Here is a 14,650-nt window from a genome sequence, read left to right as displayed (position 1 = left end):
CTTTATTTCCAGATCATGGTGGATTTGTGTTTTTCTGATCACTGGAAAGTTTGAATGTGTCATCTCTTATAATTACCACCAACTCTTAGCAGACGGTTATGTTTTTACTCTAACCGGGCGTGGCTGTTAGCGCAGGCGTTTGTGAATCAGAAGCACATTACTACCCGAGTTTCACAAAAAAATTTAAGTTTGTGTTTTGGTGAATTACACTGTGCTGTATAATCCCTCCGGGGAATGAGACCCTGAGTGTTTGCATTAAAGTGCACTCTGCATTACAGCTCAGGTCATATAATGCTGCTGTTTGATTAAGTGAGGGAGAGTGTGTGTTTGTTTTTCAATGACGGGAAAAGGGTGAAAGATGTGACTCAGCTGCTCATCATTATAACTAACACAAACAGATGTTAGGTCTCTGTTAACAGACTCAGTCTTCAGTTCAGACGGGAAGATTAAAAAGTTCAAAACCTCCCTCTATATCAAGTCTGTCTCTCTCTCTCCTTCCTCTCTCTCTGCCTCTGTGTTCATCAGTTTTTGAACTTGTTATGATGAAGCTAGTGAGGCCCAGTGTTTTTTTCTAAACAGAGTGAGGAAGCGAGATCTGATCACAGGTGACATGTTCCAAAACCAGGTGTGAACAGCTGCACTCAGAGCTGTTGGCATGTGATGGACACACATTAACACAAGGTGTAAACAGCCTCGGAGTGTTTTCACACCTTCCATGTTGAGTATGGATCATTGCAGTACAGGTGTGAAAACTGTAAACCGACTCTGATCCAGACAGAAACAATCAATTTCAGATTGTCACAGAGCACTGTATCTGTACAGTGTGAAACAAAAAGGAACCTTAATTTATGATGTTTGATTGAAGCAGGAGTTTAAATGAGAAACAGCTTTTGAATCTGTGAATCAGAAGTCGTCAACATGCAGGGGGGAGAGCACAGCTGTGTTTGTGTTCCTCTTCATTCACACACACATGAATTCTATTCATGAATTATACACAGCGTGTTATATAACTGTCTCATTATAGTCCAGCTGCACTGAGCTCCAGCTGTGACGTAACAGCTGATTAAGGGAACTCCAGTTAATGTCTGTGAGCCCCACAGCTGCTTTTAGCTCCGCGCTGCTAAAAATACTCTGCTGCTCTATTTTTAACTGAGACGCTGCAGAGAGAAGACGAGCGGGGGCGAAATCAGACACATCTTCTTAAATATAGATAGTTTTCGAACAAAACACCCTGTGCTGACGTATATTTGAACATACTAGGTAATATACTCAACCTTTAATGATGATGCTGTGATGGTAAAAGCAAAAAAGAAGGTAAGCAAAGTCAGTGAATCATGCATTAGAGATGGTTTATTCCTGAAATAATCATTTGGAGCTGCATTGAGAATGAAGTTCAGCCCATCAAGGTGATAAGAAATGAATGGTTGAATCTCAGTGTTTAAATATCTCAAAATAAATAAATGAGAAGCTTTACAGGACAACCACAGTGCTCACATAAATGAGAGGTTCGTAAGTCATTAAAAAGAGAACGATGCAACAAGATCGTTAAAGCAGAGTCTTTGTGATTTGCAGTTGATCAAGAGTCACAGACGTCATCACCAAACTGTCACTTCATGAGCTTTAGGTCCACTTTCAAAGACTGAAACACAAAGGTTACAGACCTGTTTGTATTCAAGCTGAAGTTTTGTTTTATGAATCAAACAGTTAGCAGACTTTCTGAAATCTTTTTATCATAAAACTTCAATTAGCAGCTAAGTCAAGTGCTCCAAAACTCAACCTGATTTTAATCCAGACAGGCATCTGAATAGGACAATCACATTCTTACACCAAACTGCAAAGATTCTACAATTCTACAATTCACTTAGCAGACGCTTTTATCCAAAGCGACGTACATCAGAGAGTAAGTACAACACAAGCAAGGATCTAGAAAAAGGGAACAATGTGAGTAAGAGCAAACGATCAGCTTTGAGTCTGATTGGACACACAGGTGCTGACAGGAAGTGACCAGAGACAAAGCACAACACTGACGGCAGTTCTTGAGAGCTCTAATCAGTATAGAAACCATCTTGTAAGTCATCGTTATCAAACAAAAACCATCGTCATTATCATCATCATCATCATCAATGATATGGAGACCATCATCATTAAGTTAGTAGGTATTCATGAAAGAGCTGGGTCTTTAGCTTTTTCTTAAAGGTGCAGAGGGACTCTGCAGATCCAATGGAGTTTGGAAGTTCATTCCACCACCGGGGGGCGACAGAGGAGAAGAGTCTAGTCAGAGACTTAGGACCCTGTTGAGAAGGTTGGATCAGACAAAGATGGATGAACACACAGTCTCACGTCTTCTACGGACAGAAGTTGAAGCTGAGCTTTGATTTATTCCCATTTATCTCTCAGTCTCTTCTGAACAACAGAAACATGTCTACCTGCCGCTTCTGCTGAAGAACCTCCAGTGTTCATGTGAACATATTTTACTTTTACAAGGATTAATTTGTCCACACATGCAGCAACTGGGCTGGTTAAAGAGAATCATGGTAATCTGAAACTAAAATGTCTCTTCTTTTTGCAATGCTCAGATTTATTCTGGTTATTGTGTAACAGCAGATGAAGCTGAGCACTGGGCTATGATGTGTGTGTAGATGAATTATTCAGGACAGGTTGGATTTACAGAGGTGTGATGAGTCAAAGACTGAGTTCTACCTGCATCATGGCAGGTGGTGTTTGATGCAACAGGTGCAGGTCACACTCTGCTGTTTGGATCTGCGTGTGTGTGTGGTCATCACAATGTGAAGATACAAACGGTGTGTGACCACAGCCTACACTGATTCAGATTAACGTTAAGGACTCAAAACAATAACAAACCAAAAAAATAAAAAACACTAAAAGCACACAAATACACACATACCAAGATCACCACATGCTTCAAAACACCAAAACACCATAATAAAAATAACTACCAAAAACAACAGACCGCCAGAGCATTAAGTCATCAAAAAATCTAATCTTCTAATCACACAAAGCCCTTCAAATCATCAAATCACCAAAACAACAAGAACATCAGATCATCAAATCACCAAAACTATCAAAAAATCTAATCTTATCCAAAGCCCTAAAATCATCAAATAAATCACCAAAACGCACGCACGCGCACACACACACACACACACACACACACACACACACACACACACACACTGAAGTAAAGCAGTGTAGTATATTAACTATCTACAATGTCATAAACAGTGCTGCATAGATGTGTGTGTGTGTGTGTGTGTGTGTGTGTGTGTGTGTGTGTGTGTGTGTGTGTGTGTGTGCTCTCAGTGAGTATATTTAGACTTAAGACTGAGATCCATCAGCCTGCAGACACACTGATCACATTTACCTTCAGAGGACTTGGTCTGCACTCACACACTCTCCTCTAATGGAGCTAACAGAACTCTGAAAGCATCAGACGGACGGCTGAGCATAAAGCCAGCAGAGGAGCAGGAGTCTCGCTGTGAGAATACAGACTGCATAAATAATGGACCTCGCCAACATTACATCACTTCGTTGCCTACCTTCTTCCACCATAGTTCAGTATTCAGTGTTTGTTTTCCTGCAGTCGTAATTGACTTTATTTTGAAGAACAGGGTGGAGCAGGAGAGGAGCGAGGGACTCTTGCTCCTCTCCTGCTCCACCCTCTTCGGTTGTCATTCTGTTGTTCTGTAATGACAAACAAAAAAAGGTCCTTAAATCCTTGAATAAAGACAAATTATACCACAGTCAGACTACCTCAAGAGGAAAATTAGCTCCAACCAAACCATATAAATTCAGTAAAGCAGACGAATGAGTGGATTCATCTTCTCCTTTGTAATGTAATGTACTGTTTCAGTCATAAAACAACTTCATGACTCAACTAAATCACCGTCTGAGCGTGGAGGGAGACAGGGGTGAGAAAGGGGGGGGGGGGGGGGGGAGGGTCACTGAGGAGTAGAGGAGGAATAAAAACAAGAAAAGAGAAATAAAAAAGATGAAGAACCTGCAGAGAGGGGAGTGGGAGAAATCAGGCGGGAAGAGGAGGAGGGGGGGCAGATACAGCACACTGAATGAGTAGATAGATTTAGGGGTCATCTGAGGCTCGTCTCTGTTTCTCGGGGGGGAACTCTGAATATAAACTCTCTCTCTCTCTCTCTCTCTCTCTCTCTCTCAGGGTGATCCAGAGGCAGATAAAGGTTATATAATCTGTCGTGGGTAAAGACTGAACGTTCCCCGAGCAGCAGGTTTTTAAAGCGTCAAGAGTGACCCGGAGACTAAACACTGAACTGAGTGTGAGAGCGACGCACGCAGCACGTTTATCAATTATACATACACACACCACCTCTCAGGTATTAATAGAAAGGAAGTCCGTCGTATCGTTTTGAATATAGAGCTGCTGGTCCTGTCTGTGTGTGAGTTAGGGTTGTCACAATACCAGAACGTCAAACCTATATATGATTATAGCAAAAATTAAATATATTGATACCTGTTTGTTATTCTTAAACGCCCAATATCAGGTTTTTTTTTTTTTTTTAATTATCAATCATGACGAGAGCCCGACCGATTTATCAGGTAGCCGATAATATCAGCCGATATTAGCACATCAAGTGACTATCTGTATCGTCTAATTTAATCGCAGATTTTCACCGATATTACCAGATTTATTCACCAGTTAAATAGCATTTCATCAGAGTTTCACTGTATTAAACAAGCAGTTCTCTTACATCTGCAGAGTGTGCTTTATGGATTATAACAAGTACTATCACTCTCCAGGGTGTCAGGCAGAGATGCAAGTACATGCGCAGTAACTTTCCAGTTGAGTGACCATCTTGTCTACGTCTTTTCCACGTGTTTGATAACTGCATTTTAGGGATAAACACAATAAATGTGTGTATATATATATATATGTATCTCTAAAGATCAAACATAGTTCAAAGAAAGGTATCTGCCGATATGATTTTTTTAGAGTTTGTGTTCCTCAGTCTGGGGGCGGGGCTTCTGTGTCTGGTGTTCTTCCATTGGTCAGATAAACTGTCAGTTACAGCAAAAAAATAAATAAAGGTCTTACAGAAAGTGGATGTTATTTATCATGCAGTCAGCATTAATGAGCCTTTATCACATTTCTGTTTTGAATTAGAGCAGGTGATTTGTGTTCAGTGTTTGAGGTGATGAGCAGGTGAGTAAACAGCTGTACAGATGTTTGACATGGAGGGACAGAGGAGCAGCTGAGGACACAGACACACACAGCCAGCACATTAAATTCATAATTCATAAGTCAGAGCTGCGCCATCTGAAAACGACAAACCCACAGGCTGATCTGAATCTGCAGACACAAGGACAAACTGTGTTTCTCATGTTTCACCTCTGTCTCTGTTATTAACTGCACATTATGTCAAATATAATCTATAAACCTACAATATATAATCCTGAAATATTACAGAGCATAAAATATATATAATACGTGAACTATCACAGAGAAAAAATATTTATTTAACAACACCTGTGATGGACCTTAGAGGTGCTTTAATGTGTGTGAATGTAAATGAATCACCTGCAGCACATTAGCTGTGTCACAACATCTAGTGGAAACTGTGTGTAATATGTCAACTACACAATTTAACCTCGTCCCACTCATAATTTCCGGTTGGTTAAACTTATTGTTAATATTTCAATGATGCAGACCAAGAATTCCAAATGTTGTTTCTAAGCTGTAATGCAGCCACCCTCCACTGGTGGGCGCTTTAGCTAATGTGCCTCCTTTCCCCCGGTTATAAACGAGCACAGTGAACAGATGACATCTCGTAGGAGCGCCAGGTAAACTGTCACATAACCAGTTAGTTTGAGAGAAGATCTCCAATGTGGTGACTGCCATCTTTGAGGGTAAAAACACCTCTTCAGAAACCAATGTGGGATGTCACTGACTGGAGGTTTTCAACAGGATCCAGGTCTGGCAGTGCGCATTCCCTACCCCAGCAGCTGGGCATATTGGTTCACAAGATGGCAGGTGAACTACAAGATCACGCTGGAAAAAAGACACAAACAACACATTACTTTTGTCTCTCCAAGGTGGATATGCTGTTCATTTGGTGCCTGTTTTGACATAATATTGATAAAGTGATAGGATATATGAACGACAGTCTGTATATTACTTTATGAAATTGACTGGATGCTCTGTGCGTTCCCTTGTCTGACTTCCTGACTAGGTCGATCTGCTCTGTTAAGCTTGTTGGAATGAGACTCAACGTGTATTTGGAGCGGTGCTGCTGGCACACACTGGATACAGTCCGCAGCGCATGCAGTGGAAATATGAGCATTGACTTGAGAGGGCACAATCAGCTCTGGTGTACAAGGATCCTGTGAAAACTGCCAAGTGACACTACTTCCATGTTTAATACAGTCTACGGTAAAACAGGTACATCACTGTTCAAATTTAATGTATAAATGTGTTTCTGAATGTTTGGCTGTGAGTTCACTTATTCAAACTCCACGAGGAGTAAAACATAAAGAAACTGAAGAAGGAAAAAGGAGAGAATCAGACAGAAACATACAAGAGGAGATATGAAGGTTCCCCCCCTCTCTCTCTCGCTCTCTGTGCCTTGTATTAAATCTCTCTCGCCCGTGTTGCCTCAGGAGTCCTATCTCTATCTCTTTAATTGGCTTGGTTTCATTATAGCTCAGGGATCTCTGGGACTGTTTGGTGCTATACCTGCATATCAATGAATCCCCGCCCCCCTGTGGTAAACCACCTGCACCACAGAGGGCACACCTTTATTATTCATGGTCTTTATGTAAAACCTGAATCAGAGGAGTCCCTCACAAAGGTACCTGAGTTTTAAACACTCACATGAACATACAGATTTTTCACCTCTATTCCAATAAAATAGTTTGATACCATGGCAACCAAATAGAAGTTCTAGACACCCAATTTGAGGTTTTTATTGCTAATGATGAACACAGATTGCAGGAAACTCCTGCAAACTGTCTTAAAAACACAAATACATAGGCATTGTTTTGGTACCAAGAATATCATACATGTTTGATATTTACGATTCCAGATTGGGCTTCCTCCTCCGACGGAGTACCCACAAAAGTCAATGAGAGCAAGCAGACCGGGAAGCATCACCAACTGGATGTTGTATACTAGTTCACAAACATGGCAGTTAACATAAACACAACCGTGCCCTGAGCCAAGTGGAATTTAGAAAAAGAAGACCAGCTTGTGGATTTATGACAACAACACAAGTACCTTCATAATGTCTCATTAGATTTTCTCCTGAAGGCATGTTTGATGACGATTTTCTTTGAGATCTTCACTGTGAAGTCGTTACTACGTAGACAAGTGTGTTATGTCTTGCGGTCTGGCCAAAATGCGTTCTTTTTGCGTTCGGTTGAAACCTTCCTTATATCTGTGGTCTCTGCATGTTTTTAAAATCGTTAAGATATGAAAATCGTCTAGTAGTGTGTAGCCAGAAATGTGTAATGGCTCTATACCTCTCTTATGCACCTTCCTCTAATACAAATGTAGTTTCTTTAAAGTCTTTATATGTGATTTTTTTGATCCAGCAGATGTCGCCCTTGAGCACCAGCATGAAACCAAAACAACTTGCGCTGCATTGTTGTGTTAGCATGCTAATGCTAGCAATCTTTATTATGCTCGTATCTTCACACTGCATGTAAATTTACTCGAAATGAGCGTGATCTAGAAACACAGTTAAGCAGTGAGTACAGTATGTTATTCTTCTTTTCTCTAGTCCCTCAATTAAACAACTTTGATACATGAGGGGAGGAGCTGGCCGGCCGTCCCGGCGATGTAAACAAACTGAAGATAGGACTCAGAAAACTCTGAAAACATCACAGACAGTGGGACTCGGGTGTTACACCCATTGTAGACAGTCATGACTCACAGAGTTATTTTCAGAGGATATACTTGATTTGTATTATATTTAAGTGTGAAAAATCACATATAAAGCCTTTAAAGGTTAAGAACTTTTGATGCTATGGATGATGGAAATAATGGAGCTTGTATCTTTTTTAAACATGTGGTATCAAAAAGTGTTGAATAGTTCAACAATTTTACTTAGATTTTTCAGACATGCAAACATCTGGTAGGTCATAAAGGGAGCAGGGGACCAAACTTCCCTCTCAGTGTTTTTCTGTTGCTAACAAAAAACATAATTTAAAGTCAATTCTGACTTTAGTCAAGGTTAGTATGTCAAGCAGTGACCAAACCTTTCAGTTTTATGCCCATTCATACACCAAATGCAGGTTTCAACAGTCCCTCTATCAGAATCGGCCAGCAGATGTGACCTTCATTTACTCAGTTTGTTCCCTCTTTGTGGTGCAGAGTGAAGCCAGTGTGTGTTTGGGGAATATAAAACTTCTGTTGGCAGGACTGTTGGGATATAGGACCTGTCTCTAAAAAACACTGAGATGAGACTTAATGTATGTGTTGTCACTCTATAAAGAAAAGACGATGCATCATGCGGTCCTCTGCAGCAGAATCACAACACACAGCTCGGCCACAGGAGAGCAACTCAACTGGGTCACAGAGAGGGTGTGAGGCAGATCTGAGAACAGCTACATGCTGACAGGGTGTGTGAGGATAGAGAGTCTAAGCAGGAAGATCACTGTAAGTCTCAACCTCCAGAACCCCCCCCCCACCTGTGGTTATTATACTCTTAACAAAGAGGAGTTGTCTCTGTTACAGAAACAGACGCAACACCTAAGTTAGAACGGTTTGTCTGGGTTGGTGTGAAAGCTGTCAATTGAACCCTGAACAACTTGAACAACTTTATTGAGACCGCTTGAAAAGGTGGGTCTCATGCGGTTAGTTTGTATCAAGAATATTAACCGACCTTGATATGACCTACCTGCAGGAAGCAAATACCATGCACCTTCTCTATTAATCATTGTGTTAAAGAGCACAGGCATACCTGACAGGAAAAACAATTTTGATGATTGAGCAGTTCATGGTTCAGGATCATTAACGTGCATCTTCTCCTGAACTGTCTGTTGATAAGCGCCCTCGGCAACTCCAGTACATCATCATAACATTTCTGAGCTGCAGTTGTGCCTTATTTTTCAAACTGTATTGTTTGCTAACAGTGGTAAATGCAAACAATATAAAACATTATTACCAGAGCCAACCATCAAGTCTTCTGTCCATTTTGAAAATGAAAAGTGGCTTTGGAGCTGCCACAGACAGGCCACAAGAAATTCCCAACAATTAGAGATCATTGTCCCCGCGCATCACACATGTTGGTCTGCTACAAATGTCCCAGTACAGACCAAACTAGAGGTCAATATAATGCAACAATGTTATTATTAGGTCTATGATTCTGACAAGAGCAAACAAACTACAGGTGTGAAAACACCCTTAGAGATTAAAAAATATGTTACTGTTTTTTTTTTAAATTTATTTTTGTGCTTCTTGTGCCTTTAATGGAAAGACAGGACAGTGGATAGAGCCGGAAATCAGGGAGAGAGATTGGGGGACGACATGCGGGAAAAGAGACACAGGTCGGATTAGATTGGAGGACCACAGCCTTCATAAAAAAAAAAATATGTTACTGTTATGTTGCCGATAGAGTACAGAATTATTACTGGGTGAGAAAATATGTCTTTGTCTTTTTTTGTTGACAAATGTATTTTCAGAGAAATTCTGTTTTTTAACATGCAGCTGTTTTGTTCAGTGTACATGTTTTTTTAATCACGGGGTCAGTTAGTTTTAAAGAGAAGTAGACTTCTGAGGATACTTCAGCTTCTGTTAAAACAGTCAGGAAAGATGCCCGGAAAAGGATCCTGACATGAAAACAAGCAGAGTGTCTAAAAACAAGCTAAGGTAGTGTAAGCAGCAGCTCAGCGTGCAGCCCCTCTGACGTGCTGTGTCTTTCATGTAAGTATCAGAGAGGAGAGACCTCTCAGGATAGTTTGACTTTGTTTAAAAGTTGAGGAACTCTGGGTAAAATAATTCAAACCTTAAATCAAACTAAGTATCACAAATATCTGATCCAGCATTTTATCAATGTGATGTTTGATTATTTGGCATTTAAATGCAGTTTGGATGTTGACATTAAAGTTGTTAATCTACCTAAACTGAATGGGTGTGGCATGTTGTGCAAAGAAGAGAAGCGTTTATCATGAACTGAGAGCAGTCTCGCTCTAAAACCAGCTGTTCCATTGTTAAAGAAAATTCGTACATTTTTTGCAGGTTACACATAACTGACTGCCATCGTCTCTAAAGCAACAGGCACTAAGGATTATGGGTAATGATGCTCTCAATCAATCAGTACTGACAGGGAAACCTTTTATTTTGAGGATTGGAGGAGAAAAACTGAACACTTATGCTTCTAACAAAATAAGCCCAGGCGAAGGGGGAACTATCATCATAAATATCATTAAATTAAAATACACAGAGAGGAGAAACATTCAGCAGCTCATTACAAATATGTTAATTAAACCATGAAGTTTGTACTGTTATGTAGTGACCTCTGGTAATAGAGCTGAGAGACCCCAACATTAACATAAATTGACCAAATAATGCTCCCTGGCTCCAGCAGCAGGATTTGTAGTCAGCTCAATAAACAGTTAAACTTGTTTGACTGAGTAAATGAACAGTGAATTTCTGGAGCATCAAACATGTAACGCACGTAGACTGTAAAGCCTGAGTGATGTCACCCATCTGTTACTGTAGGGGGCTTTGGAGTCCCATCGATGGCTGTCTCCCTGCTGTTAATGCTGTCTCATCCTAACTTTCAGTCAACCTAACAACAGGTTGAGAGCCGGAGCTGAGGCGGGATTTGCCTCTTGACAAACCGTTACACCGCGCCCACCTGTCAATAAGGTCATCTTCATCGCTTAATGTGAATAACACTTATCCTTCATAAAATCTAAATAGATGAGTTATCAAAAAATTCACCCCCCGTACAGTGTGTTCCAGCGGTGGAGTCAGAATTAATCAGATCAATTTTGATTTTAAAACCAGGACGTAAACATGTTCCTTTCTGCTTTAAAAAACGTATTTTTTTGGGGGTGCTGGTTGCGCAGTGGTTTGTGCATGTTCATAGGCTAATGTACTCCAAGTGGACAGCCCAGGTTCAAATCCGACCTGCAGGCTCCCTTCCCGCATGTCATTCCCCACTCTTTTCTATCTCTCCAATAAAGGCACAAAAAGCACATGAAAAACATGAATGGGTGTGTATGAGATTTCTAGTGCTTTCTAGCGTCTCAAGCAGGCACTTGACAAACTGCAAGTTTTTTTTTTACTTCCACATCATTTTTCAACACTGGAGGATGCCGCTTGAGTCCAAACACACAATTCCAAACATTGCATATTTATTTGTGCAATTTATACAGTAAATTTGCACTTTTGATATAAAAACAACACAAGAATTGACACTATATTGGTTGTCTATGACTTTTTTGTTGGTATCATAAAAGGTATCAATATTGTGTGATTTTTCCATGATCAAATCAATGTTTTAAATTTTGTTTAAAATGAAAACATTAATTTAGGATTACACTTAAAAAACTATTTTGTTGTTAGGCCTCCTTTGGGGCTTCTTGGTGGTCGGCCCACCTTCACCCCCAAATAGTATACGGCCATGGTGGACAGTCAGACCTTCGTTAACCTCATCATCATTATCACAGAGGAACAAACAGAAGCAGCTCTTCAGATGTTTTAATAAGAAAATCCAGATGAGATATGCTGCATGAACAGGCATCCCTCTGTGAGCTCACTGCTCTGACAGAAACACAGAGGAGTCTGACAGCACACGGTAAACTGTCCCATTCATCTGCTGCACCACCTGCCCCACCTTAAGCACCTGCACACCCTACACTCATTCCCAAATGTAGTATTCACAGGGTTGGCTTTTAATTCAGCTGCAAGCTCATACTGAAAGGACGAGGGGGAAAAATCCACAAACCAGACGCTGACAACATGGAATAATAACAGAAATGAAATGAAATACCAATATGAGCTGCACTGAACAGTCATACAGATGATAATCCTGTTTGTTATCCCTAATTATACTAAGTAGAGAACTTGTATGAGCCACTGATTATATTCAAGCCATCTGATCGTGCACTATCATATAAATGTTCAGAGATCTGACAAAATGAAACTCTGACATTCAGGACACAAAAAGGGATCCAGCTACAAGCTACACAGAACTGACGGATGGATGGATGCAGGGATGATGGATAATGAGGATGGATTTAGGCATGATGGATGTATGAGGATGGATGCAGGGATGATGGATGGATGAGGATGGATGCAGGGATGATGGATGATATTTGGATGATTGATGGATGATCATGGATGATTGATGTATGAGGATGGATGTAGGGATGATGGATAATGAGGATGGATGTAGGGATGATGGATGGATGAGGATGGATGTAGGGATGATGGATGTATGAGGATGGATGTAGGGATGATGGATGGATGAGGATGGATGTAGGGATGATGGATGTATGAGGATGGATGTAGGGATGATGGATGTATGAGGATGGATGTAGGGATGATGGATGTATGAGGATGGATGTAGGGATGATGGATGGGTGTATGATGAGTGGATGATGTATGATCTGAAGTAGAGACAGCAATGATTGAGGAGGAAACATTGATTCATAAATCAGAGAATAAATGAATGAAGTTATTTTTAACCATCTTCGCACACGTGCAGCAGCATTCATTCACACAGTCTGGCTCGTTCACGTGCACACATTCACATTTGTTTCAGACAGCACGTGAGCGTGTTTATGATCAGACGGACACGCCCCCTCTGTGACGTATGATCGATCATATCAATAACAGATCAGCTACATCGCACAAATCATCATGTATGATCAACTCTGTTTGTACACACACACACACACACACACATACGCACACGCACGCACACACACACACACACACACACACACACACACACACACACACACACACACACACACACACACACACACACACTACCTGCGTTCCGTAGTTTCTTGTTCTTGAGCACGGACATGATGACCAGCAGGTTTCCCAGCACGTCCACCACCGTGGTGAAGATCAGCACGCTGGCCAGCGCCGTCACTGCCCAGGTAGGGCGCGCTGCTCCCGGGCTCGGCTCCGGCCCATGCCCGGTCCAGTTCTCCAGCACAGCCTCCTCCGCCGGCGGGTCCATCCCACCCGGTGTTCCCTGTTCACACCCCGCGGTGTGTGTGAGGGCTTCCCCGCATGCTGTCACGGCCCTGTCACGGATCTCTATGTGGTTCAGCCTCCTCTGCTCTCTTGTGTCCTGAGTCCGGAGCCGCTCTGCTCCGCTCCGCTGCTGGTCCCCACGGAGCGGCCCGCGGGTCGACCCATACACCGTCAGGAGCCTGATGTTGGACCTCCTCCTCCTCCCGCTCCTCCTAGTCCTCCTCCTGCTCTGCCTCTCCAGAGCTCCTGCTCCTCATCGCTCCTTTTTCTGCCTCACACACACACACACACACACACACACACACACACACACACACACACACACACACACTACCTCTCCTTCCCCCTCCTCTGTTGTCTCTGGGACTGGATGAAACTCTGAGAGCCTGCGCTGCATCCTAATGTGTCTCTACGCTATCTGAGATGTGATGTCTCTTCACTAGAAGGATTTTTTTTCAATGCGCTGATACTATTTTAGACATCACAAAATAAATAAATTAAATGTTTGAGGTCTGTTTTTCTTATTATGTTATTGTAGTTATGAATGTTAAAACAAAGAGTTTTGAAAACATAATATCTGGTTCAGGTTCACATTAGAAAATAAAACACATGTCTGTCCCTCAAAACCAAAAGTGAGTTCTAAAATAATCACAGCCATGATCTTAGGGAGAGGATGCTCCGCCCACTGCGTGTGTGTGTGTGTGTGTGTGTGTGTGTGTGACATTGGATCTAATTAGGAGTGTCTTTTAAACATCAGCAGTGCCCTGTGCAGAGTCACACCACAAAATCCACAAATATGAAGAAAAAGAGATAAATAAAGAAAACAAAAACAGTCACAGGAAAAGAGATTGATGGCGGCCCTTAAGGTCAACCAAAAAAACATTGAAATTAAATTTAAAAAATTGGTCAGAAAAACATTTCATGAAACTCAAAAACATTTATTGAAACACAAATACATTTCCCTAAAGGCAATTTTGTGAAATGAAACAACAGCTGTATTGAACGTTTTTGAGTTTTATGGAATGTTTTTTCCATTTTATGAAAATACGTTTTTCATTCAGTGAAATATTTTTGCAGTTGACCTTCAGGGCCACCAGAGCGACCAGATTATTATAAATTACCACGATTGGATCTATTTACAGGGTTATTTACAGAGGTCTTATGTCCAGTAAAGGAAAACATCAGCCATGTGACTTTCATAAATCATCCAAAGAGTTCTTAAACATTAAGTATGTATATATTTCAGTCAGACAACTCACATTTGCGTTTGATGTGACTAGAGATGGGACAACATCTTAAAGCTTCAGTTGGAGTCTTCATGTGGATGCTGGGGCGCTGGTGGGGCTGAGCTGTAGAGTGCAGTACTGGTGCAGGTCAGAGGAGGTAATCAAAGAGCTTTTAGGAAGGAGGGGTTGTCAGGTGATTGTGGATAATGATGCATGT

General features: G+C 41.3%; 1 protein-coding gene across 1 annotated transcript in view; it reads right to left on the bottom strand.

Annotated features, from left to right (window-relative positions):
- LOC109999021 (melatonin receptor type 1B-like) overlaps nucleotides 1-13,945 on the bottom strand; it is a 41,345-nt gene extending 27,400 nt beyond the window's left edge. The window contains exon 1 of the mRNA XM_029281196.2: nucleotides 12,995-13,945. Within this exon, the coding sequence (XP_029137029.1) occupies nucleotides 12,995-13,190 (196 nt within the window). The 5' untranslated portion in view covers nucleotides 13,191-13,945. The remainder of the gene's footprint in view (nucleotides 1-12,994) is intronic.
- Between the last annotated feature and the right edge of the window lie 705 nt (nucleotides 13,946-14,650).

Source organism: Labrus bergylta, chromosome 11, assembly GCF_963930695.1.
Source record: "Labrus bergylta chromosome 11, fLabBer1.1, whole genome shotgun sequence".
Classification (NCBI taxonomy): domain Eukaryota; kingdom Metazoa; phylum Chordata; class Actinopteri; order Labriformes; family Labridae; genus Labrus; species Labrus bergylta.
The sequence above is the reverse complement of the archived record's forward strand: the minus strand, read 5'-3'. Positions and strand labels throughout refer to the sequence as shown.